The sequence below is a fragment of the Maniola jurtina genome, chromosome 17 (genome assembly GCF_905333055.1).
Source record: "Maniola jurtina chromosome 17, ilManJurt1.1, whole genome shotgun sequence".
NCBI lineage: Eukaryota > Metazoa > Arthropoda > Insecta > Lepidoptera > Nymphalidae > Maniola > Maniola jurtina.
In genome coordinates this window covers 10,169,058-10,196,156 of record NC_060045.1, presented here as the reverse complement: position 1 = coordinate 10,196,156, position 27,099 = coordinate 10,169,058, and the positions used below count along the sequence as shown (strand labels likewise).

The 27,099-nt window shown below is 37.6% G+C and overlaps 2 protein-coding genes across 20 annotated transcripts in view; one reads left to right on the top strand and one right to left on the bottom strand.

Annotated features, from left to right (window-relative positions):
- Positions 1-711: 711 nt before the first annotated feature.
- On the top strand, positions 712-16,944 carry LOC123873791 (vacuolar protein sorting-associated protein 11 homolog). Its single transcript, XM_045918840.1, has 18 exons — positions 712-873; positions 1,795-1,863; positions 2,444-2,617; positions 2,991-3,143; positions 3,552-3,682; positions 4,040-4,190; positions 4,631-5,059; positions 5,519-5,794; positions 6,558-6,777; positions 7,159-7,381; positions 7,636-7,794; positions 8,218-8,375; positions 9,228-9,309; positions 9,388-9,603; positions 10,401-10,535; positions 14,149-14,345; positions 14,982-15,176; positions 15,526-16,944. The coding sequence occupies exons 1-18, from the start codon at positions 859-861 to the stop codon at positions 15,711-15,713; spliced, it is 3,171 nt and encodes a 1,056-aa protein (XP_045774796.1). The 5' UTR covers positions 712-858; the 3' UTR covers positions 15,714-16,944.
- A 517-nt stretch (positions 16,945-17,461) lies between these two features.
- LOC123873790 (kinesin-like protein unc-104) overlaps positions 17,462-27,099 on the bottom strand; it is a 114,468-nt gene continuing 104,830 nt past the window's right edge. For 16 of the 19 annotated variants that reach the window (XM_045918824.1, XM_045918822.1, XM_045918818.1 and 13 more), the window contains 7 exons: positions 26,258-26,386; positions 25,751-25,880; positions 25,192-25,318; positions 24,626-24,827; positions 24,034-24,170; positions 23,638-23,739; positions 17,462-22,835 (listed from right to left, as the gene is read on the bottom strand). In XM_045918824.1, the coding sequence (XP_045774780.1) occupies positions 22,667-22,835; positions 23,638-23,739; positions 24,034-24,170; positions 24,626-24,827; positions 25,192-25,318; positions 25,751-25,880; positions 26,258-26,386 (996 nt within the window). In that variant the 3' untranslated portion in view covers positions 17,462-22,666. The remainder of the gene's footprint in view (positions 22,836-23,637; positions 23,740-24,033; positions 24,171-24,625; positions 24,828-25,191; positions 25,319-25,750; positions 25,881-26,257; positions 26,387-27,099) is intronic. The other 3 variants (XM_045918830.1, XM_045918833.1, XM_045918837.1) reach the window with 1 other exon arrangement.

The window sequence follows — 27,099 nt, the reverse complement described above, 5'->3', positions numbered from 1 at the left end:
AAAAATCAAGTTGATTGGTTGCTTAGTTAGGGCATGAAGGAAGGCCAAACAAACAAACAAACATTTACCTATAGTTCGCGATAGGTCGACATGGCTGAGTTAGAGGGACGCCCCGCACACCTGTACGTCACCCGCGATATCCCGCACCAGACGGCTGATTCAGAACACTCGATTCGGTAAGTTATCATTTACCTCGAACGATAACTTACCGAATCGTTTGTTCTGAATGTTCTGAATCGCCCGGCAGGTTAGCGCGGAGGCTGTGTGGGTGTGCGGGGCGTCCCCACCCCAATTGCCGAGTCGACTTGTCGCATACTATACGATACTACATCAATTAAGTTTCACGTGCTCTGCCAATGATTTGAACATTTTTTTTGAAGACTTGGGTATCAACTATCATCTGTGCTTGGGTACATGTCAATGAAACGTCCGCATGATGGCTGTCAAACTCTTTGGTGGACTTCGTCTGTGGTGGCATTCGCTGGCGCGCGTGTTGTGGCTTTTTGGAGTGTTTTTTTTTTGTTAAAACTGACTGGAAAGCGCTCTAAGGGGGTGCCGTGCGTATGTCGGCGAGCGCCGGCACAGACGGGGTCCATACTTGCATAGTTTAGCTAACTTGTTAGGTACAAATAACTACAAAATTGACATTGGTTAATCATTGTAAAAGCCAGACGAGAGAGAGAAAAAAAAAACTCTTTGGCTGTCAAATGTCAATGTCAAATGTCAATATCATTAGGTGAATTTTTGTTTGTAATTTTCACTGCATTTTATAATTTTATTAGGGTTTTAGAGTAAAAACAGAAGAAAATTTGTAAAAATTAATAATATCATGATAAGATTGGTCTAAAAGTTGGCGTGATGGCATTTTTAGAGGTAAGTCTTACAATTTCCTAATGCAGGCAATTGGCACCAATATTCCACATAATATTGTTTGTACAGAGAGGAAGTACTTACTGTAGTGGTTTTTTTGTTCTGATAATGCTACAGGACTTTGCTACTATTTGTCATGTGGTGCTCCACCTATTTGTAACTTGCAGGCATTGGCCTGGTCTAGTACTTGTATTATAAATCCTAAAATCCTGGTCTATTAGTAGTGTAAATTTATAGCACCGCTGCTATATATAGGGACCTGTGCCCCCAGTTTATAGCGCATCCTCAAGGGCTATTAAAATTATAACACAGGGAGTCATCAAGTGACTTCCCAGCACTTTTCTGCATTTATTAATCAAAGTTTTTTTGGTCTAGTACTTTGCTCCAGCGGATGTGATTTGACACTAACTATTCATCAATTTTTGAGCCTACTATGATTCCATTAACCCTCAGGTTCACCATTTAACACCTTTTTAGGTACTCAGAAGAGATTTTTTGCCAATTTAGTTTGTCAATTGTGCAATATTATATACTAGCGTAGCTTATAAGTACAAGTACCTACCCTTTTCTAGATCATTTAGTTCAGTCTGCTATTTGCATATTGTACATCATTTTATTGTTTAACTAGCTGATGCCAGCGGCTTTGGCTGTAAAATTAGGTTTGTAAAAATCCTGTGGGAATGCTTTGATTTTATGGGACTAACAGTAGACACTTACTGTCCAGTAATTCCATAATCGACGGGATTTTTTGCGTGGCCAAAGACATGGACTCTATGTCCATGCAAAAAATCACCTCGATTCATTGCTTTGTTGCAGTGTAATTGAAGGACAAACCAACAAACAAACACATTTTCGCATTTATAATATGGCTAATATATTGAAAGAACTACTAGTGTTTACTGTATTTTTACTGTTATGTTTCAGTGGCGTCGTTTTACCTTTTTTGATATTCATAACAACATAGACAATGGGAAGATCGCAGAATGCCTTCAAGTAAGTCTTTAATTTCTATTCCATCTCACATATAGAAAAGGACATTTAAATAGCGAAAATTATGGTGACTGGCACCACAGGTTTTGGTATGACGTATATAACCATATTTTATCAAATTTGATCCATTTTAATAATGACTACTAAACTACTAGAATTTGTTTGATAAGCTAATTACTACTGATTAGCAATGTGATTATTCCTATAATGAATGTTATTCCTATAATGTTGCTTTTTATAACAATATTACGAAATGGATAATCTCTTCATCCAATTTGTCATTGATTATGGTAGGGGTTTTCTTGGGACCATAATGTGGTGGGCTCGAAAAGGAACTTTTGATTTTCCAAGATAAAAAGTAGCTTATGTGTAAATTCAGGATATAAGCTCCCACACATAGACACCAACTCTAGCTTACATGAATAAAGCACTAAGATACTGGGAAAGCTTAGTAGCATAGGAGGTTAGGGCTCAGGCACTAGAAATTTCCATACAACAGTTTTATCCCCAAGAGCATTAAAAGGAGTTTTAGTTGAAGAAGTATATGAGCATGAGGAGTGAAACCTTTTTTTCTGTTTTTAAGGACACCAGTGTAACAGTAGCAACCAGTGGCAACAACCATGTGATTCTATGCGACGTGACCGGCTGGGCGCATCTTATTTCTCGAACGTGGGAGATCACATCATTCAAGGCATATGACTTGACGGTTAGCCTAGGTCAGCAGTTGCCACACGATCCATACTTGGTTACAATTGGGGTGAGTTCATCATCATCATGATCAACCCAGCGCCGACACGTCAGCGCAGGTCTCCTCTCAGAACGAGAAGGGTTTTGGCCATAGTCTGCCACACTGGGCCTAGTGTGGATTGGCAGATTTCTTACACCTTTTAGAACATTCAGGCATGCAGTTTGCCTCACAATGATTTCCTTCACCATTAAATTGATATTGAAGTGCTTACAAGGCACATAACTCTGTGTGCTTGAAAGTTAAAGGTGCGTGCCAAGGAACAAACCCAGAACCCCCCGAATAGGATGCTGAAGTCTTAGCCACTAGGCTATCACCTCTTTTGAATATTATTTGTTAAATATTATAATATGTAGATTATAATATTTAATATTTACTGTTGCAGGAAGATGAAGCTGGAGTGACTCCACTAATTAAAGTATGGGACTGGTCGCGAATGGACAGGCATGGAAACCCAAAATGCGTGCGAACGTCGCGCGCCGTGCCTTCGCATATGTATCCCACACAGGCGACTGCGCTTGCGGTGCACGATAATAAGGTAATTATCTTGGTAAAGGCTGGCAACACTGCAAACTCAGTGCTACCCAGCATTGCGAGTATCTTCAAAACTGGTAATAGATAAGTAAGTGCTTCAAAAGCGGCCCGAAAAACAAAAGCAAAAATAATAATTTGACCTTATTTCAAAAATCTAATTTTTAGATTTATTGCTTTTAGAATAAATGTTATTGTTTTGATTTTAAAAATACCTGTCCACTTGAGCAATGTCATTTTGTTCATGGTCTATATCTACTATTCTATATCAATGGTGTTACGGAAATGTATTGTAAAATTTAGGAATTGTGTACAATTTCTAAAATAGTTGTAAGTTAGTAGTCTATTAGTTGACGAGGTGCTGGAATGCTATTTCATTTGTTTCTTAAAAAAAATCTTTCTCGCATTTTCGTAGAATCTTCTTGCAGTTGGTTTTCAAGATGGCTCAGTCACGTTATACCGCGGTGATATAGCTAGACAGCGCAGTGGCAAGATGAAAACTTTGCCTGACACTGGATCTAGCCCAATAACTGGGCTTGCATTCAAGTAAGCACTTTTCATGTACTACGGCTCCCCTCCCAATAAACTAGTAAAAGTAAATGTATTCATACCTGACATCCTTTGAGTCTAATATCACACATCCAGTATTTTTTTATGATCACAAGAACCTTCAGATATCGATTTTGAAATAATTCGATCCAATAGCAATGCAATCCAAAATGGCGTCAATTTTTTTGGAAACAATTTCCTATTTTATGATTATCATAATTCCTAGATATCTATTTTAAAAGATTTCGCTCTAATAGAAAAATGATTCAATGTTTGCATTCACTTTTTTAAATTTTTGATAATTTTGAAATAATTCTATCCAATAGCTACGAATTTCATGTACCTAATGTATAGGGGCGCGGACAAGTTGTTCGTAGTATCCCGCGCATGCGTGATGGTGTGCTGGCTGGGCAGCGAGCGCTGTGTCGTGCTGGACGCCATGGGCGCCGCGCCCGCCTGCAGCGTGCTGGCCGACGGTCACCGCCTCACCGTCGCGACTACCGACGTGCGTATATACCTTAGCTTTACCTCAAAATAACTATATAATCCTTAAGCTTGTATAAATCGAACTATATTGTCTAGGTACAACAACATTTTTAGCTTGATTCAATTTTTAAGTCATTAGCAATCAACAAACTTGTTATAAAATCGTGCGCAACGAATCTGTCACTTTCTTTCAACTGTTGAGTTTTAATTGTTACGGACAGGACGTTGGGAAAAGTAAATATTATTTTAGCAAACCCGACGACGTCCAAAGCAGTAAAGCATATGTACTGGATGATCCGTATTGACATAAGTCGTAGAAATAATCCTTAAATAGTATTTAGATTTAGTTTTAAGTATCACAATAACATAGTCTACTTTAAACCTACGAAAGCCACATGGTCTCATTAGTGACCCAGCTCTCTAAATGAGAATTAAAAAAAAAATTGTTATTCTTTTTAGGCCATATACTGCTACACTACTGATGGTCGTGGTCCATGCTATGCCCTCGAAGGGGAGAAACTTAGGCTAAACTGGTTCCGCAGCTATTTAGTCATAACCACCAACGAGACTTCCAACAAAGCCTCCAGTTCCACCACCACACCAAAATCCAACCACTTAACTATACTGGACATACAGAACAAATTCATAGTATTTTCCAAATCGTTTGAAGAAATCGACGCGGTATTAACAGAATGGGGGTCGTTCTATATATTGACGAAGAAAAAGGAGATGATATATTTGAATGAAAAGGATTTACAGTCGAAACTGTCAATGTTGTTCAAGAAGAATTTGTATGATGTAGCTATAAGGATAGCTAGCAGCCAGCACTATGATGTCGAGGGTTTAATGGAGATCTACAAGCAGTATGGTGACCATTTGTATAGTAAGGTGAGTTCACAAAATAATCTGTTCGCAATATTTTTATCACCCGCTTAGGAAATATCAAGGTAAAAATTGGAATGCAAAAGAAATTAATATGAACAAAAGTTATATTAGTTAAACAATGTTTGCCCAAGTTTTATATGCTTTATCAAAAATATGATTATAAATTATTGGTTTCTCAAAATTATTATGTAATCACTAGCAACACTGATCCATTATGTGAATGGTTGCAGTTTGGGAAAAATATTAGCATAACTGGTTTACCCTTAAATATTTGCTAAGATCATGGTCACCAATTTGTGTTAAATTGAATTAAGGGTAATGTTAAATAAGAATAACCTTCTAGTTTATTATTATGACTTACAATAAATCAAAAAGACCATAAGTCAAATTATCTTTACTAAAAAATAGACAGTTCCAAAGCTAACTTATGAAAAACTAAACTTGTTCATATCATTGCTACAGGGAGATCTGAAAGGAGCGATAGACCAATACGTAAAAACAATAGGCTGGTTGGAAACCTCATACGTAATCCGCAAATACTTAGAATCCCGTCATTTGGAACCTCTAGTCCAATACCTAGAAGTCCTCCATAAGAAAGGGTTCGCGACGGAAGACCACACCACTTTGCTGCTAACCTGCTACGTGAAGATAGATCAGCACGACCAACAGGGAAAGTTGAAAGATTTCATCAATTCCAAGGATAAAGCGATTGATTTTGATGTGGACGTCGCCATAAAGGTTTGTGTGAATTTTAAAATGTCTCGCATTTTTTTAACCCCCGACCCAAAAAGACGGGTGTAATAAGTTTGGCATGTGTATCAGTGTACCTATCTGTCTGTGGCATCGTAGCTCATATACGAATGAACCAATTTTATTTTAGTTTGAAGAAAAAGGGTGGTGATCCAGTGTTCTTAGCTATGATTGAAGAAAATCGGTTCAGCCGTTTGAAAGTTATCAGCTCTTTTCTAGTTTTCTTATAGAGGTTTTTGTGTTGGGAGTTTTTAAAATTTTAAGTTATCTAAAATTTCGTCTAAACAATCGAAATTTTGTTCTAGTAGTAAAAAACAAAAGTATGTCAATTTCGTTTAGTTGATGTTGGAAATATTTTTGTACCTTTTGGCTTGGTGTTTTTTTAAATGAAAACTTCTTTGGGCGCACTGGGCAATTTTGGAATGGGTAAAAACTTTAAGGTCCCGTCACCGATATGCTAATTTTATTAACTTTTAAAATTTGTTCCTCAACACCTTATTAAGGTTTAATTTTTGGTAGAAGTGTCAAGTATATTTAAGTTTTCACTAGTCCCTAGTCCAAATTGCCAGTTTTTTTCATGCCCCATTTTGCAGATTTTTTGGTTAGACCCATCACTTAAAATTTTCTAAACTGTTTTGTGAAATAGCGAAACACTTTCAGGTTTCAGCTGCATGGAAGATTTAATTAGTTTCTAAGTATATTCAACTTTGTGAAACCAATCCAACAGTATTCATTTTTGTCAATTTTTAAGGTGGTACGTCAGGTAAGCGTAACCGACGCGCTCTCTTTAGCAGAGAACCACAAACGCCACGATTGGTACCTCAAAATGGTGATAGAGGATAAGAAGGAGTTCAAACAGGCACTCTCGTACATTGCCAACCTCGAGTATGAGGACGCGGATATGTATATGAAGAAGTATGGACACAAATTGATTAACCACGAGCCTGAAGAGAGCACTAAACTTCTGAAGCGTAAGTTAACAAAATGTATTGGGTGAAATAAAAGATTTTTTCATTTCATGAATCTATAAATATGTATATCAGATTGCTTACTCCTAACCTACCTGCCTGAAGCAAAATCTATCTTTCTACAAACAAATTAATTTGTTTGTCGAAGTAGGGTATGCAGGTATTTTTTCCAAATAAATATTGGAAGCGAACTCTTACTTCATGTGATGGACCATTACTTTTACTTCATGGCTGGTTCTCACTGCTTTTAAACAAGTAAACATTTCATTTCTTCTGTTTTGGTAGTGTCACATATCAAAAGATATAAAGCTCTTTTCTATATAAAGTTTCTTTAGCACCATTGTCTACTAAGAATGCAAATTTCAATAGGAAAATATTTTCCAGTGCTCTGTACAGACTACAAACCGCGTGACCGTCTGTTGGTAGACGAGAACTCGCTATCCGGTAGATTCACAGAGCCGGACCGGTCGTATGCGGACGACTTCATACACATGTTCCTCAGCAACTCGGAGAAACTCATCGATTTCTTGGAGCACATGGTATCCGTGGACGCCCAGTGCTCTACTTTGGTATACAACACGTTGATAGAACATTATATTCACGTTTGGTAAGTGGAGATTTTTCTTATTGAAGTGGAAACTTCTTTAGGCGCCGTGGACGACTTTGGGATGGGTGAAAACTTTACCCATCGCGCATTTGGGATGGGTCGCGTCATCGACATGCTCGGAGTGTTGATAAATGTAAAAACTAAACTAATGTCATAGGATTTATATTATAAATTATTAAATTTCATAAATTATTAAATTATTAAAAAACATTGTCTTTTTGATAGTTATCATAAATTTTTCATCTGTCTTTTAGGGGCAAATCACCAGAGAGCGATAAGAAAACTTATGAGCAAAAAATATTAACGATACTAAAGGATCCCGACGCGAATTTTGACCGGGACCAAATACTCATCATGTGCCAGATGCTGGGATTCAAATCTGGCATCTTGCATTTATATGAAGATAGTAAATTGTGAGTAGCCCGAAAACGAATTTTAAACCATTCCCGTTAGTATGTGACGATATGGCCGCCAACAGCTGCTTTGAAGCCATCATCTTTTATAATACGAATTATACAATGTGTTGAAGTACATCACGGGAGCAGCCAATGTCATATGACCCACAGTACGGAACACACATGAGCCTGTTGCGGTTCACTTACGCTAATTTAATTGGTTGAAGTTTCATGTTTTTAACAGATGTGAATTTGCGACCCCTATTTTCGAATAGCAACTGTCAGAAACCTTGCCTTGTTAATTCGCCTTTGTCTTTGTTGTTTACTGAGTTTTTATCTTATATGCTTTATTTTATCTTATATATTTATTTTGAGCTTATATGAGGTCGAGCTCTATTTTTCATTGTGATTTTTTGTCCAAAAAAGTATGATTTCCTATAGATATCGTGCGCAAGTTGCTTTGCTCCTGCGCTCGGGTGACGCGGAGCGCGCGCTGAGCGTGTGTCGCAAGCGCGGCGCGGCGTGCCCGAGGCTGTGGCTCGACGTGCTGTGGGCGCCGCCGCCGGCATCGTGTCTGCCCGAGTTGTCGCACGTTGCGGGTGAGTATAAGCAACGGCTCCTGAGTTCGGGCGACGCGGAGCCGCTCTGAGCTTGTGTCGCAAGCCCAGCGCAACGCGACACAAGTGTTGCGTGACGCGGTCGCTCACCTCGAATGATTTCCATACATTTCTATAAGATCCCAAACTAATTGGCTCCTGCCTGCCTGCCTGGAGCACCGCAGACCTGTAACCTCTCTTTGCGTGTTTTATTGCATTTATATTGAGGAGTGCTCTGAAGAGCTGTTTGATCTCATTCCACCCTCTTTTTTTCTACAAACGCATCGCACGTCACCGCAAGAAAATTCACCTGGGTGCCTGGTGCACAGCGACCGCTCGTTGTGCCAGATCCTTTTTCCACGCACACGCAAACTGTGGACTCGACTACCATCGGCGGTGTTCCCACTAAACTAGAACATGGGGCTAATCAAGAACTAAACTAGAACATGGGGGACCAACAAATTCCTGAAAGGCAGGGCAACGCATCTGCGGTACCTCTAGTGCTGCAAATGTTCATGGGCGGTGGTAATCACTTTTGCGTGACGCCGTTGTGTGATGCGATCGCATAGCTCAGTCTATCTTTATGCTTAAGATCCTCTTTAAAATCCTCGATAATTAATTTTAAATCGGCTATTAAGTTTGGCAGCATACTCCATTTGTGCAAATAAGTATAGTTTTGAAGTTTGCTCAGCCGTTCATGTCGAAGGCACGAGCCTATGTAAAGATACGTAACCTTTCGCTTTTACAAAGCCGTATTTTGCAGCAAGAACTTTGAACGTTTTGATAATAATTTAATGAAAATAAATAAATACTGTCAAATATGATTAGATCATTAAGTTTGTGTTTTTATTTCAGCTACTGAAAAACTTCTGTCACCAATTCTAGTCGTCGATTGCCTTGCTAGCACACCAAATTATACCCTCGGAGATGTTAGAAAGTTGGTACTATTTTTGTATTCTTCTAAATTATTGTATATACTATTTTTATACTAAACTAATACAGTACGTTTTTCTAGATATCTAATGGACGTCCTAAAGTCTGAGGACGACGTAATTACTCGGGAACAAGAGCTAGCAGCCAAATATAAGTCTGAAATAGAGAAGATGAAAGCCCAGATCCAGGTGATCCAGAATGAGCCGGTCACCTTCCAGAGCTCCCGCTGCGCCGCCTGCAGCAGACCGCTGGAACTGCCCTCCCTGCACTTCCTCTGCCAGCATTCATACCACCAGGAGTAAGCCACGGTTCCTAGTCACCAGCTCTACAAATGTACACCAAGGAAATACAAACCTTGTTGCTTTGCGTTACGATTTTAAAGACCAAAACAACAGAGACCCGTGCTATCTCGCTCATAATTCGCGCGTACAAAACATGGCGCGTAAGCAACAACTAGTAGCGGACACACGCGCGCTATGATTGATTGAGATATTTTCGCGTCATTCAAAAATAAGATTTCTGCGCAAGTACATCTGCGTAACTTGTAAAAGTGGTAGTACAGTAACGATATTTGTTTAACAAGGTACCAAAAGCTTAATCCATACTTCCATACTAATATTATAAATGCGTGAAAGTAAAAAAAAAGTGTGTCATTTTTTCACGGCCCAACAGTTTAACCGATTTTGACGAAAGGTACAGAGTTAGCTTATATCCTCGGGAAGTTCCCGCAGGACTCCTAAAGACCCACCCACTCACCGATTTGTATGAAAGTGGCTTGCGTCCCTGTAATCGAAATAGGCGACTTTTTATCCCGGAAAATCAAACAGTTCCCACGGGATCTATAAAAATCTAAATCCACGCGGACGAAGTCGCGGGCATCCTCTAGTTTGCTACAATGCGCTAAACCAGACAAATCTGTATGGTGCAACATACAGCAGTGGGAGGGCGGTCGATGCATATCACTCGCTGCATGTTGCACCATACAGATTTATCTGGTTCAGCGAATTATAGCAAATTAAGCTTTTGGTTCCTTGTATATCATGGTTTTCCGCAAAGTAACGCCTGCTTCTATACAATATTTGTTTTGTTCATCAGCTGTTTCCAAACGTACTCGGACAACGAGCACGAATGTCCGTCGTGCGTGACCAGCGCGGGCGGCAACAGGGCGTCCATGCCGCCCCCTCCCGCCGCCGAGCAGCTGCACTCGAGGCTACACGCCGACCACGACCCGTGAGTGTTTCTGTTCATCATCATCTTACCATTAAAAAACTTCACAATCACTTTAAAACAGCAAAGAAAGAAAGAAATGAAAGAAAAAACGTTTATTTTTGAAAGCTGTGCCACACATTACCAGTTATACCTACGGGTTAGGTTATCCTGGCGCCTCTAATACTTGAGCATGAAAGTCAAAAGACCTCAAGCAGAAGAAGCGCCGGAAACTGTGTCATGTGTGCAATGCACACCTATTCATAATACCTACCTATACCTATTAATAAGCAATGGATACCTATTTAATAATATCCAGAATTTTTTTATGTAGGTACACACATGAAATGAATCTTCTTTAATTAAGCGTCAGATACCGAGCTCATACAAGAAATCAATTTTTTTAATACGAAGCCTAGAAAAATAAATATTACGTTTGAAAGTTTGAGAGACAGAAAACGCATTTCTGACATTGTTTAATGATCGACGGATTCTCATTTTTAACATATTCGTAAAAATTTTACGATTCGCGATCGTGTTAATATTGTCATAGGAATTTATGTGACTGAAAAATAAAAACCAAAAAAATGATCCAGCAAAATAACGATTCGACCAAGTGTGAATGACATTTGCAATCTAGCTCGAACTTCAAATCGTAACCCTTTGACGTCCCTTTGGTCAATTCTGTCTATTAAGTTGAAACTTTTCCAAAAACATAATATAAAACGATTTTTATACTGAACACCTTATGATTTGCTGTTCCTTAATTAAATCTTAACCTTGGCTTGGTTATTATAGTTATTGAAACTAATTTGCACCGGTCGAAAGCGGAATCACGGTCTAGACTTAAGAACTTGTTTAAAATTGTAATTAATCATAACGAAACATTGAATATTTTGTCGACCATAAGCCCTAATTCACACGAGCGTTATAAAAGCGTTGCGTTTTTTTTTCCTCGTCTGGCTTTAGCGTTGCGTTAAAACCCGGCGTTGGCGGGTATTAACGTTATACGCGTTAAAAAAGCGTTGTCGTGTGAACAGATACTTGGGAATGCATGTGTTCTATTTGAACGCTTTTTAACGGACGTTAAAAAAGCTCTCGTATGAATGAGGCCTAATAGCATCATCATCATTGCGTGCCTTCTTCGAAACAAAGTTTGACGATCATCATCCGAAAAGCTTCTCTATTTAAAGCCGCCTCTTTTAACTTCGGGTAACTAAGCCCTGTCCGCCGCCTTATATCGTCCAACCATTAGTGTCTTTGGCGACTTTGACCTCTTTTGCCTGCAATTCTCCCTTCCAACAATAATCTTGGGAATGAGAATTAGATAATATGATAATAGTTAGGTGGAAAAAGTTACCAGCCGGCAAATCAATGCAATCACAATTGTTGTGATTGGCTGAAATAATGGTGTTCTTGTTGCAACAATGCATTATAGCCAATAGTGAGCGAGTGTCGGCCATCAAAGGTGATTGCGATCGTCGCACTGTAGCAGTCATTTTACTGTAATGGAGCCCCAGGTTCTATTACTGATTTAGTCTATTTACAAAGAGATAGTTTAAGAGGTAAATTAAGCTATGTGCTTGGAGATCTTTGATGCAAGCAATGCCACGTGTAATTCTTCTTACGGGTTTTAGTTTAGCGTATCTTTTAAATACATCCAAAAATGGTAACCGGCAAAGCTCAGCGGATTGCAACGCTGAAATGGCAATGGGCAGGGCACTCAGTTCGAAAAACCGGTAGACGTTGGGGTTCCAAGGTGCTGAAATGGCGACCTTGCACCGTTGCAAGACGTCACTAGGTGGACGGACGACATCAGGCGAGTCGCAGGGAGCCGCTGGATTCAGGCGGCGCAAGATCGTGGCGTGTAAAAGTCCCTACAAGAGACCTATGCCCAGCTGTGGACGTGAATCGGCTGATGATGGTGACGATAATTTATGGTTGTGAATTTTAAAAAGTTAATAGTTTCATAATATTTTGGGGTTAAAAAAATAAATAATTACTATGAATCCTGCCATGACCGCAATTTTTAATATGCATTCCGTATTTCCTGCTTTTAAAATGTAGATCACTATCATGCGGGCCTTTCTTTTGCACTCAATGTCATTGTAAGACGTGTCGTAAACGCGCGCGTACCTGCTAGCTGTATTCGTTATCAGAAATAGATTATTTAACGTGTTTTTAATATATTTGGTTTTAACAGGTTTTGACTTAATATGCGGTGATGTGTATAGTTTATGTCAGTTGATATGTTTTCTCCCATGTCTTGGTGTTTTCGTAGTCATGCTGATGATGGATATGAAAGGTAGAACTTTGCTGTTTCCTTTTTTATTGATCTGCACTATCAATAATATCAATATTGTGATAGGCACTTATTAATTCATAGTTTTTTTTTAAATTCCGATACTAATTAGCCCTTAACTGCGATGACGATCTCACCTGGTGGTGAGTGATGATGCAGTCTAAGATGGAAGCGGGCTAACTTGGAAGGGGTATGGCAGTTTCATTAATCCCATACCCTTGATCGGTTTCTGCGCGGCATGGTACGAAACGCTTAAATCGCTTGGTGCCACAGCTTTGCCTGTAGGGTGGTAACTAGCCACGGCAGAAGCCTCCCGCCGGACTGGGCCAAAGACAATATAGAAATTACAATTCAAATCGCCCCTGCCGGGAATTCGAACCCGGGACCTCCCACTACAATACAAAGAATAAAAATACAGGAGACACTTCAAAACAAAGGATACACTATAGTAAAACCCCATTTCAACCAGTAAATATTTACCATCTCCGAATGGCATGAAAATTGGGCTTCTTAACACAATTTTTTTTTGTATTTAGCGACCTTCAGTTGATTTCTAACTGATTTCCAACATATCTTGTGAGGTGTAAACACAAGCTGTTTATAAAATTAATAAAACATGTTTTTTTATCAGTGACAACTGACAATATTACGATTACAAAACAACGTGGTCTAGTATTATCGTGTTTTATCTACGTTTCTCCGATGCCGATATTAATCATTGCCGTTAAAATGATTTTTTTTTTGTTTTGTTTGTAAAAAAATATCGAAAAGTTTATAAAATAACTCTCTTCAGCTCTCTGAACTCTCTAGTGACAATATTATTTCGCCATGTTTGCATGGTGAGTTGTGTGTGGAAACTTTAAACCCTTTTTTAAAAACTAGCTTTAGGTGGATGCGACGGGTCTGCCCGAGAAATTCAAATCTAATTTGCTTTTTCGAAATTTGTAAACTAATACGACAAAGTATGCTTATGGCACTTTAATTAAATTTAATTGCGCCAAATTGCGTAGTATCATCCTCACAGGTTTATATAAAAATCTTTACTTGAAAGGGTCCAGTTTAAGAAAGTAGCTCTGGTGTTGACTAATTTGTAGGTTATAGTCGATACTAGAGCTAATTTCTTAAATTAAATTAAATTTGAATTTCGCGGTCACATCCGTCGCTTGCCCCTTAAACACGAATACTTGAAAACACTAGCGGATACCCGCGACTTCGTTCGCCTACGTAACACTAAACAAAACGCGTCCCCATTATATTTAGTTCTTAACTTTTATCTAATTTGTTTGACACTTCACAGATTGTGAATGCCTTAACATTTTAAACTCTCCCTTCCAGTTTCACAGTGGTATCAGAATACTTCGGGCGTGGGCTCTTCAACAAGGTGACAGTGGTGACGGAGCCGCCCGAACCGACAGTCACTCTGCCTGCACCTACACTTGCACCTGCACCCACACCCGCACCTGTCTCCGTGCAGACATACGGGCCGGGTGCAGAGGCTAAGCTGAGGCTGCAAGAGGGACAGAGTAAACAGGGTAAGATAAATTCAAATTCAAAATATTTTTATTCAATTAGACTTTTACAAGTACTTTTGAATCGTCAAGAGCAGCTACCACTGATTCGGAATGCCTTTCCTACCGAGAAGAACCAGCAAGAAACTCGGCGGTTGCTCTTTTCAAAGATTTGATATATAATATTATGCCATGTATAAAAATAATTGAAGTCCTGGTTGAAGTCATTGCTGGATCGAGACATACGTCAAAATTCACGCTCTTTTACAAAGCATTACCACTTATTGCGTTTGCACCCGCACCTGTCCCTGAGCAGACATACGGGCAGGTGAAGAAGAAAGACCGCGTGAACTCACGAGTAAACTGTGTAAGATAAACTAAGCATGTGCCATTGGCATCTACACTTTCACTTTTGAATAGTCGTCGAAAGAACGATTCTTAAAGGTCATTCATACCATTTGAACTAATAATGGCAAATTTTGCTGGATCTGACGTAAAGTACACTTCCGATCTTCACAGACAGCGACAGAAAGTTTTCTGGAAAAATCAGGCTTAATTGAAGATTAAAAACTTTTAGAATAGTTAGAACACACTTCTTAAATAAATAATTGCTTATAGCATATGCGTGTTAGTAACTATCGTATATTTTTTTAATTCCAGTGTTCATACCAAACACAACAAAGCAAGTGGCACCAAAAGGCACCTCCGTAATACCCGTCCCAGAAGGCAGAATGAGACTCATCGAGCAACAGCAGTACGCCTCCAGCCTGGAAGCAAACCTCACCAGGTTAGAGCCCAAAGTACACAAATCCCCATACGTCTCCCCCGTACCACCCAGAAAGACCGAAAGGATACCCCAAAATATTTCTACAGCAATCACCAATGACGCTAAAAACCCTTTTGATGAGACATACGATGAATCTAAGAACCCGTTTGCGGATGAAGATAGCAGTGGAACCAAAAATCCTTTCGCAGAGGAAGACGATTATGATAAAAATTTGAATCCTTTTGCGTGAAGTTTCAAAGGAGTGTTTTGGCTCAATATTTTATCGTGAGACTGAAGATCTAAAAAGACATGATTTTCACTGTTAAGAGTGGTGTGATGCAATATTTTTTTCGTATTTTGTTGATGTATATTTTTTGATATTAGAAATAGTTCACCATAATAAGTCTCCCTCTATCACCTAAAAGGAAGAAAGGATACCCCAAAATATTTCAACAGCCATAACCAATGACGCTAAAAACCCTTTTGATGAGACATACGATGAATCTAAAAATCCGTTTGCAGATGAAGATAGCAAAAATCCTTTTTGCGTGAAGTTTCTAAGGAATATTTTGGGTCAATGTTTTATTGAAAAACTGAAAGATCTGAAAAGACATAGACATCAGTAATATTTTTACTAAAAGAGATGTTTTAAGAATGTGTGGACCTTCAGTTAAGCCTTGTGCTTTAGTCAAAAATAGCCAAGATACCTTAAAACAGTGTTTAAGTATAACATTTTCTTTGAAATGGCTTTGTTTGCTGGTACGAAACAAGAATTTACGCATTTGTATTGCAACACAGACCATCATGGCCATTAGTGTACCAAACCTAGCCCGATTTGAAACATCTACTTTGATGTATTTTTTAAAATATTCGAAATAAATTACAGTTTAGTCCAGCTAGGAAAGTGTGGATTTTTCGCCGAATATAGATATGGCAATATTTCCAATGGGGCAAAATGACTGATGTTTTAGAATAATTATTACTGAAAGAACATACGAAAAACTGTTTATTTATACTATTCGTAGTCTGTAGATGTGTATTTATAATAAGTTAAACTTACATAATAATTTTTCTTTTCACTTCTCTATTTTCATGTAAGTACACATATTATCTACTAGATGATGCTCGCGGCTTTGGCCGCTCGCGTGGATGTAGGTTTTTAAAAAATCTCGTGGAAATCCTTTTTAATACAGGGTTAAAAAGTAGCCTATGTACATTCCCGGATGTGAATTACCTACCTATCTCTGTACAAATTTCGTCGTAATTGGTTAAACGAATGGACCGTGGAAAGCTAGCAGACAGTCAGACACACTTTCGCATGTATAATATTAGTATGGATATTTACTATCAAGAACTTCCAAGGAATAATTTCTAATACAATAATGTCAATAATACTAGAGCAAGAATGTATTATTTTTTATTCTAAAGCAATGCTTACTCGCTTTTAGAAACTTGTATATAAATTCATCTATCTACGATGTAACATTCCTATGTACCTACATTGATTTTTTATAACTATTATATAAGTTTGCCATTTCACTGAGACGGCTCGTAAGGTAGTGTCCACGATGCGAGAGAGTGACAGTTGACACAAAACGTAGGTTGTCTTGACAGACACGACAGACGGACAGACAGACAACAAAGTGATCTTATAAGGGTTCCGTTTTTTATTTTGAGGTACGGAACCTTAAAAATCAAGGAATTCAACGATGGTGTTACCCTTCCGCTCGCACTCAACGCCACGAACCGTGTCAGTCAAGCGGCACACCTTTAATGTACACTATAATATTATATCTGTAACATAACTATGTCAATATTGTGATATTATAGAATAATAAAAGCGTGTCTTATATAATATAAAAAAGTTTTTTTTTTCTATAAATAACAACAGATATCGACAGATAACAGATTCGGCCTCTATCACAGACAGCGTCAAACTCAAACTATTAGTATCGTGGGTGAACTTTGATGGCATACTTTTCAGTTATGAAACTGTTGTATTATAATATTTGACCATCAAAATAGCAGCAAACAATGCCTCCCACTTTGCTTTTTGATAGCCAACAGTTTATTCCTAGCGACCCTCCTCGGTTTCGCACGAATAGCTTATTACAATTTTCGTAGAGATGTCTAATTTTTTTTTTAAATAAAATATAGCATATGTTACTCTGCTTCTACTGGTGAAAGAATTTTCAAAATCGGTTCAGTAGTTCCAAAAATTACCCCCTACCAATAAACTTACCAACTTTACCTCTTTATAATATTAGTATAGATTTATAAGCCAAGTTCATATCATTGCCTGGAAAAAGGGGATTTACCCGACTGAACCTGAAAAAGGGTGATAAGGATTTTTCATAAAAGAAACAAGAATATGGAAATTTTCAAAGCATTTTATTTATGACCTTTAACACTGTGTATAATATATTTTGATAGTACATTTAGAGCAATGAGTAATATTACCAATTATTACATTGTTCTTATTTCCATAAATTGAATGAAATTCATAAATTATACATAGAATATATAATTCCTCAAATATCATTCTCGCCCAACAGACAACAATCACTATCGAAATCACAAGAACGGCGAAGAGTGGCGCCGCCTCCGAACACGCCTTGCGCGCGAACTAAACCCTTACAAGCCCTTCCCACCCTCCCTCACTACATCCCCTACTCAACATTCCCGAGTAATACTTAAAACGTAAATTACACAAAACAGTGAACGTAAAAATAGAAAAAACAGCTATTCCTATAAAAATAACAGTATAGCTTTTAGAGTACACTCTATAAAAATATATATAATCCAGCTTAAGCTGTTATCTCTAATTTAAAAAGATCTTTTTGAACTAGAAAAATATAACTAAACGAAGCTATGCAAACGAATTTTTCCATTCATAAAATAGAACTAAAATATATTACATCCAACGCCCGGCACTTTCGTGTTGCCCTTTCATTCTCCAAAAAGATATACGTCATTTTGCTTTGCAAAATACATTACGCTAGATAGAAAAAAAAGGAATTTACGACTTTGGAATGTTTTAAAATAAATGACTAGAAAAGATAACTGTAAATATTAAATAGATTCATTCCATCATTCGATATCTCAACGGGAGTAATAATATAGCAATATATTTGTGGTAAGAACCAATTATTATGGACAGAAGATTCTTATGGAGAGAATTATAATTACAAATTTTACTGAAAGGGACGTTTTGTGAAGAAATAAAAGCACATCGTCAAATTCCTCTAAGACCATCGACAAAAGAGTGTTAAACAAGAAAATATTTGACGTTGCGCTGCGGCACAAAATTTCAAAAAACAGTTTTCCTCGACGACAATAATTATTGTATTATTTTTTTAATATAAATATTTTAAGAAATATTCAATAACACACAGCTGTCTAATTTTTGGATAATACTTTTGATCTTACATCTATATTGTCTATGCTAAGTTATTACCAGAATATTCTAGTGTTTAGCCGAGTATCGTCTACGAAATCGGGATGCAAGCCGGTGAATGGACTTTAGAACGTAGAAGAAAGCAATTTTAGGTTTATAAATTTTTCCTAGTTAATCTGTAACTCATATTGTACCAAACGAACTATTATTTAAAGACGTCAATTTATTTACAATCACTAAAATTTACTTAAGCTTACAAAGTCGTTTTGGGATAGAATTACATAATAATTATTATGATTTTTATTTTGTAAAATAGTCACCTAAAAGCGATAGTTAGTGACGATTATTTAATTCAACACCGAAGCGGTAACAAGATTAAGAATCATATCCGAATCGTAGATATAGAAAATATCGAAAAGGAAAAGACATACAAAAGTAATATAAACCTATGGTCACATCAATTACTCTAACTACGTGATAAATTGTCATCTGGTACGTCAGGCCTAGCTTACACCAAACAAGATTTTCGATCGAGAAAACTCAGTACCGTGTCAAACAGCAGGTGTAAACTATCCCTTACATTGAGCTAATTGCTTAAATGTCGGAATTAGATGATTCATTATTGTTCTTTTAATACTGGACGTATCTAAGAAGCGTCATAAGTATCATACATGTTTCATTGCTAATTTGGTGAATGGCCTTTCATCATCCATCATGTTTCGCTAAAAATGTTCACTATATATGAACCGTCTAATTCCGCCCTTATTCGAGTGGGTGTGAGGAAATGTGAACGATTACACGCGTATATAACATAACACCGAAACATTTATATAACAAACTACTTGGTGATTGTTCGCAGCACAGCATTGTACCTATGGGACTATATTCTATCACATACAATGTACCTACAGAGTACATGACTAGACAACGTTCGGAATGATTTGTGAGGCTGGACTAAGGCTGGATATACACATTTGTATCATTTTGGTGTATCATATCACTGTTGCGTCGCTTGGCATGTATCACAATCGTTCTCGTAGCTTTAGTTTTTAAGTTTATGTAATTATTTATAATTATCTTACAAATTCAACAATGAAAATCAAAAACGTACAATTGTACCCAATGTGAATGATTTGACTTTGACTTTGTTTGTTAAATTCTTTTATCAAGGATGTTTAAATCCAATTTACTATGATGTCATTGTTTTGACTCAAGTTCTTTCAACGTTGTTCTGCCTTTGCTACAGTAATACGGTACAGCATAATGACACAAATGTGGACCCAGACTAACGAATGGTACCAACGTAACATTATAATATTATTGTGACACTACACCGGTAACATCACATTAACCTACTTTATACAATCCATTTAATCAAATAATAAATTATTTCTTATTTATGAGCCAGAGACTATGGCTGAAATCTATAATACCTACCTACTTTGACCTTGCTCAGACTTAAGTTTCAGTTAAAAGGAGACAGACTTATGCCAGCGATAGAACGCTGTCTCGTTTTAACTGTTAACTGTCAGTGTGAGCAAGTCATAGTACGCTCTATACATTTCAGCCTATAACTCGCCACTCGACTCTGCTAAACGTTATGCGTGTAGCGTTAAATCAAACTGTACTGTAACCATAGTATTTCTATATAACCAGAAACACACTACCGACAGCCAAAGTAACATGTTGTCGGATGTTCGAAGTGTATCTTTGTGTGAAAAAGAAAATACTACATTAAAATAATATTATATTAATGTACTACCTGCAATAGGTATATTTAAATACAATGATTATAGGATACTAGCAAAAAAAAAATGCAAAAGTTCTGAGGACAAGTCAATTTCAGTGCGTAACCACTCGCACCAAGTGATTTCTGCAAGTTTTAGTATACCATACTTGCAGAAATTGACTTGCAAGGATTTAGACATTGCAAGTGACTTGTCAAATCTGACTTTTGCAAGTGGTCACTTCACTTAAGATTTGACTCAACATGCATCAAATAACGTTGGGTCGAGTGGCGCGTTGCAAATATATTTCCAGCCTTATTGATTAGAAAATGATATAAATAAACAATTACAAACACAAATAATAATTAATTATTATTACATTAAAATTATTCTGGTCGCACATGCAGCAATTTTTTTTTATTGAAACGCGTAGTCTACATTTAACTACGTTGCCATTAAATTATTATTATGTATTTACAATCAACACTAGGGTGAAATCAAACGTTACGTATGACATTACGAACTTCGCTCTTGGGAGCCTCAAAATATAATAATCTACCGTTCGGGTCATACGTATATACAAGTTAAATTACATAATTATTGTATGTAACATTAGGGGAGAATCTAAAATACATATTTTCAATAATTTGTCATTTCATAGTACATTGAAATTTCCTCGCGGTACATTATGGAGTCCATTGGTTTCGATCAGAGAGACATCGCCGACAAAGTCTATTTTTGTGCGCAACATTTGAACGACCTAATAGTTATTGCACGAAATTGGTTATTAAAAAAAAAGATTTACATAAAATTGGCATACTTGATTTAAGTCCTTGCACCGTGCAACTTAAAACTATTAATTAAGCTTAGAGTTAATTGAGATTTCTACTTAATCCATCCATATGGATACAGAATATTATGAAACAATAAATTACGAACGGGCAAGATGTTCTCGCTTATCTAGTTTCTCACGTTAAAACTAGTGAAATTCTATTTTTATTTTCTTTTCAATATTTGGCAAGAAATATTCAAAAGGTAGCGGTGCAAAGACCATAACATTTATATACTGTTAAAAATACACAGATAAAAAACTTATTGCAATAGTTGTGCGTCCTACAGTAGATATTAAAACAGCCCGCTTAAAAAAGGTCCAATAGTAATTGTTCATTAAATTGTAAATAGTATTTTTACCCCATTCCCACTATCGGTGCACCGGTTTGGTCCCAACTCACACATGACCGACGATTTAAAATTACATATCACACCCATAGATCAAAACTGTTTCAACTCAAAAATATTAAGGAATATTGTGCTTTCAATAATACATATAGCTTAGTAACTACAGTTTCGCCCGTAGGTACAAATAATGAAGTCAGGGATCAGAAACCGAGATTATATCAATAACTTTTCGAAGAGATTTGAATTGAAACAGTTTCGATTTAGGGATGCGATACTATGAACATTGTAAAAATATAACAACATATAAAACACACATATTAATATTTACGTATAGACCGTATATAGCATTTAATGCCTCAATAATATACAATAATACTGTTTATAATAATTGAGATATGCTAAATTAATTGATTCTTCGAGTATAATAGTAAATTCAGAAAGACAGTTTAAAACAACTATATATTGAACTATTTTTATTAATCTGTGGCCCCAACCAGGGCACATAATATTCCACTGGTAATTTTCTAACAACCCTTGTTAGTGGAATGCAACGTAATATTATTATGTATAATTGATCTATTTCATTGATTTTTAAATAAATAAATACTTAAACATTATCGTTAATCTTTCTACCAAACCAGTCACAGAATCTTGCGTATACAATACAATGTTAACCTTTTGCTCGGTGGTAGACGTTTCAGCATTTCTGGTGTAAAAAGATTCCTAAGTTCAATGCATTTCGATTTTCGACGTAATTGTCTAAGTTATTACCTACCCATACACAATCAAACTTCGGATTTTATTCTGACAACAATCATGGCACTTCGAATAATCATTCTTGGTTTGTGTTTTTCTTAGGCCTACTTGCACACAAGCTGCTTAAACTGGTTAAGTTAAATTTTGTAATGGTGTCGCTTTTTGACAACTTCCGCGTTTGATACGATAAGGACCAAACTGCTTTGAACTGTAACACTGCGGAGTACGAAATAGCATAAACTGAAATCATCGAAAGATAGGACATATTGTGGCCAGTTCACAGTCGATATACAAAATGTAACTAAACACATTTAACAGGTTGATGCGAGTGTACCTTAGAAGATGAAGCATTGTTTAATATAACATTGATATTAAATTAAAATATTATTGATATTATACTAATATTCTTGTTTGATAATGAATGAAAGAACCGTTATTCGTTTATTGTGAGCGGGTATAGACTGTAGAGCCTTTGATTCGTCCCACACCGAGCAAGAGTGGCAACAGTTAGGGGGCCGTGTTAATATCTATGCGAGGCGCGCACGGCGCGGAGCGGTCTGTGCGCGTATATCCGTCCGTCGGCGACGCACTTAAAAAACGAGGATAGACTCCATGGTGAGGTCTCATGCACACAGCGGCGGCGCAGCGGGCGCGCGCGGGCGGCGCGCCGACCGCGACCTGCGCCACACCTTCGCGTGATACACATATGGACCGAGCTGGCTGGCTCATCAGTCTTATCGTCTAGCTAGTGCTACCGGCTATGTCTAACTAGCGACCCGCACCGGCTTCGCAAGGGTAGCTTATTACAAGTAGGGATGTCCAATTTTTTTGAAAATAAAATGTAGCCTATGTCACTCAGGAATAATATAGCTTTCTACTGACGAAAGAATTTTCAAAATCGGTTCAATAGTTCCAAAGATTACTTCCTACAAACTTTACCTCCTTGTAATATAAATAGATTACACCTTATAACCGATGCCTGCGATTTCGCAAGTGTGGATTTGGATTGTGTGGTTTTTGTGGAAACTCTTTGATTTTCCGGGACAAAAAATGTTATTTGTCTGTCTCCAGGTTGCAAGCTATTTCTTTAGCTTTCCAGATCGGCTTAGCGGTCTAACCGTGAAAAGGCAATAGGCAGACAGATTTTTCTCCGAAGAACAAGAAAACGGGAATCGAACCCGAACTCCTTACTTCTTGAATGATATAATATTATTAATGCATTTTATGCTACTTGCACAAGACAACAAGAAGAAAACCAACATTACTCTATGATTTATCTGTTCAGTAGTTTAAGCAGGTATAACATTGGACAATAATAAGTGTAGACTCAACACCACGAGATAGGTCCAAAAAAGTTAAAAGTAATTGAAATAATTATGAAAGGTTTTTCAAGCACTCGCGAATAAAGAATTCGGATCGCTTAGGATCGGATTATATTATGACCCTGATTCTTTGGTCGCGAGTTCGTTGTACGGAGGAAGGAGTGCTCACCTAATCTGGCCAGCGAGCAATGGGTTGATGGCGTAGAGCCAATCATGAACTTCCTTGTCCCCGAGGGTCTGAAGTAGGTATCCACGTTCCTTGCTCACCACACTGAAATAAACAATTTTTTTTTTGTTAAACGTTACAATAAATACGCTTTTTGGGAAGCTGTATAAGCTGTATAATCACTAATGCGAAATTAGATTAGCTCAAAATGGTCGAGTTCCATTAATGTTTATGAGGAATAAGTAATTCCAAACTAAAATCTCGGTAGTTAAGAAACTAGCTGAAAAACCCAAAAAAAATTTTGTATGTAAAAGCAGCATGTAGACAAGAAGTGTTTATGTGTGCAAATGTGGCCACTTGAGCGATGAGTGTTGTTCGCGACCGTGATGACCTGCATACCTGAAGGTGTTGGGCATGCGAACCATCTGCTCCTGGTCCTCGGAGTACTCGACGTGCGCGTTGGCGAGGTTGATGACGGCGCGCTCCACCGGGTCGCGCTCGTCGCGGTAGATGAACACGTACGGCCGCCGAACCACCTGCGAATCAACATAATGGAATAAATGAAAAAAAAAATTATGAAATCTCACAGAAACTCTTTGATTTTCCGGCATAAAAAGTAGTTAATTTCCATCTAAAGCAAGCAAGCTGTGTACCTTTCGTAAAAATCTGTCTGTAATCGGTCTGTAAGACAAAAGGATATTATAATATTACAATGGAAATCATCCAGTAAAAGAACACAAATATCCAAAAGAGATGTGTAAGGGAGTAGGTACATCTTAGAGCTTCAAAATCAACAGTCAACCTCACCTGCTTGCGGTACCTACTGATTGATGATTTTTGTCTTAAACGAGCATTATTTCGCCTAGTTGCTAATCGGTTTGGTCATAATATCTCTTCATTTTGAAATCATAAAAGTTGGAGCGATTTCAGAAAATGCGTCCAATTTTGCTGAAGATTTGATAGTTGAAGAGATAGAAAGCTGTACACTCACCAGCCAGCGCTTCTTCCAGCCGTGCGTGCCGTGTTGCAGCACGTTGAGGTACCCGCGGCGCGCCACGGCGGCCGACACCCGCACCTCCTCGCAGTCGGGCACGAACAGCGCGCCCGCACTCGCGGCGCTGCTACCGTGTACGCCCGCCACTCCCCACGCGCCCGCGGCCTTCTCCAGTAACGCTCGTTCCGGCGAGCATAGCCTGTGGAAATGCAGCTTAAGTTAATAAGACTGCCACTCAATTTTTCATCCCATACCAAACATTAGTGATATGTTTGTACGTAACATGGTCAATTCAGTTGTACCACGATTTTTTGAAAACAGCGTAATGAGAAGACTTGGGCGCGTTTGGAACCCTCGTAGCTTTAGTTTTAAGTTACGTAATTAATTATCATCACTACAACGTACAAATTTAACAATTACAACCATCAAAAGGAGTACAATTGTACCTACTTTGAATAAATGATTTTGACTTTGACTTTGTACATAATGGCAATCAAATATTTAAAGATATCAACTACCATATCATCATGGGTGTGATTTTGCAACGGTGGTTAAGTACTCACTCGAAGCTGCTGGCACTGTGAATTGAGGATAGAAGACTGGGTGTAGAGATGTCTGCCGATACACCCTCGTCGACCGGCGTCGCGGGTGATACTGCAGTCTCCACCTCCTTGTTGCCACCTATCCTTCCTGTGAAATTTTCCATTTATAAGTGCACATCAAAAGAAAACCTCAAAACTGCTATCAAATTATTAAAAGCGGAACAATCGGTTTAATATTCGGTTGGCAGTTGCTTGGACATCACAATAAGACAGACAGGTATTATTTTATAATATATTTCGGGCTATTAATAGTACAATTATGGTGCAACCAAGCTTTCTAGCTGAATGGAATAAGACATGACAGATTAGTCTATGATTGGTCAATCTTTTTGCCAGATTGCGTTATGCACATCATACCGTATTGTAATCTAGAACTTAACTCGTAATAGAATGTATGTATCCCATCACATTTTTATAAGTGAGGTAAAAAAGGTGTTTCACATAAATAGCTGAAAACCCAAAAAAACTGAAGTTGATATTTTTTTTTCAAAATATATGTCCATATATTGTATATACTCACCCTGTATGAGTTTAAGGAATTTGGAGGCGACCTCCTTTTCTCTGGGACTCATTTCCCACGGCTCGTATACAGACTCGTCGCGCGCGTGCGCACACTCCGACGCTGCCTTGGCGGCCATGTTGCTCACCTCCTACGATAAAAAGTATTATAATATATATTACTACAATATTATTATTTAGCTATATCACTCGCCCAGTACCGGAAAGAATGGCACGCGTACTGCGATTGAAGAGGCCTATATTCAACAATGCTAAAAGAGCGTGGATTTGACCTGCAACTCGCGCCAGCAATGCTGGACTTCAATTACTTTAATACATGGCATGATATTGTATATCAAATCTTTGAAAAGACAACCGCCGAGTTTCTTGCTGGTTCTTCTCGGTAGGAAAGGCATTCCGAACCAGTGGTAGATGCTTTTGACGATACAAAAGTACTTGTAAAAGTCTAATTGAATAAAAATATTTTGAATTTGAATGGATAAATAAAAGAAGAAGAAGAGATACATACTTTCTCTGTTTTCGTAAAGTCGTTAGGTGCAACCGTGTTCTCATGCCCGTGTCGCAGACGCTCGCGGAGCGCCAGGAAATGTCGTGTCCGACCGACTTGCTCTAGTCTGGTCATCTTTTCTAGTTCCCACTGAAATATTACAATTGTATTACAGTACTTACATTATTATCTTATTATCTAGATAAAGCATAATGTACAGTTTTTTTCTAATAAGTGGTTTTACAAACAAAATGGTATTTTCCTTTAGTTTATCTGGTGTAACTTATTAAAAAGCTTGTTTGTGTTTACTTAAACTACACTTGAGGTTCAAGACTAAATCGTCTTTCTTGTATTTACAATTTTTATAATTAATTTGGTTTATTAGTAAGTACTAAGTACATAAAGCTAACATAATACATGATCAAGCGTGAATTTGTAAGTTATATAAATGTGAAGGTATGCAAATACTGTAAGCGATTTTAAGCGGATGGATTTAAGGTTACAGATTGATACAATTTGGAAGGGCGATTCTACACTGCACCAGTGAAATGGCATACATACGATAGGACGTTATCGATAAATAAATATAATATATCACCAACCAATATAAGCAATGAATGTTATAATTTCGATAGGTACTATACAATAATTTTGAATTGACAATTTTTTATAACTTTTACCGGGATTATGGACATTCAACTTTTGATGTTTTTTTTTTTTGAACGAATGGTGGTCAGTTCCGGATTATCCACATGAGCAATGGAGCCAACTGCCTATGTACTTAGCGTCTGTTAAAAATCCCGTGATCCGTTCCGAGGTAAAATTTTAAGCTCTGCTATGAAACTGTTTGCATTGAAAAATGC

Excerpts from the sequence above, each read along its gene's own strand:
- LOC123873791 (XM_045918840.1), top strand. Across the intron at positions 10,536-14,148 it reads CTACACGCCGACCACGACCC|TTTCACAGTGGTATCAGAAT; the intron begins GTGAGTGTTTCT and ends TCTCCCTTCCAG. Across the intron at positions 14,346-14,981 it reads AGAGGGACAGAGTAAACAGG|TGTTCATACCAAACACAACA; the intron begins GTAAGATAAATT and ends TTTTAATTCCAG.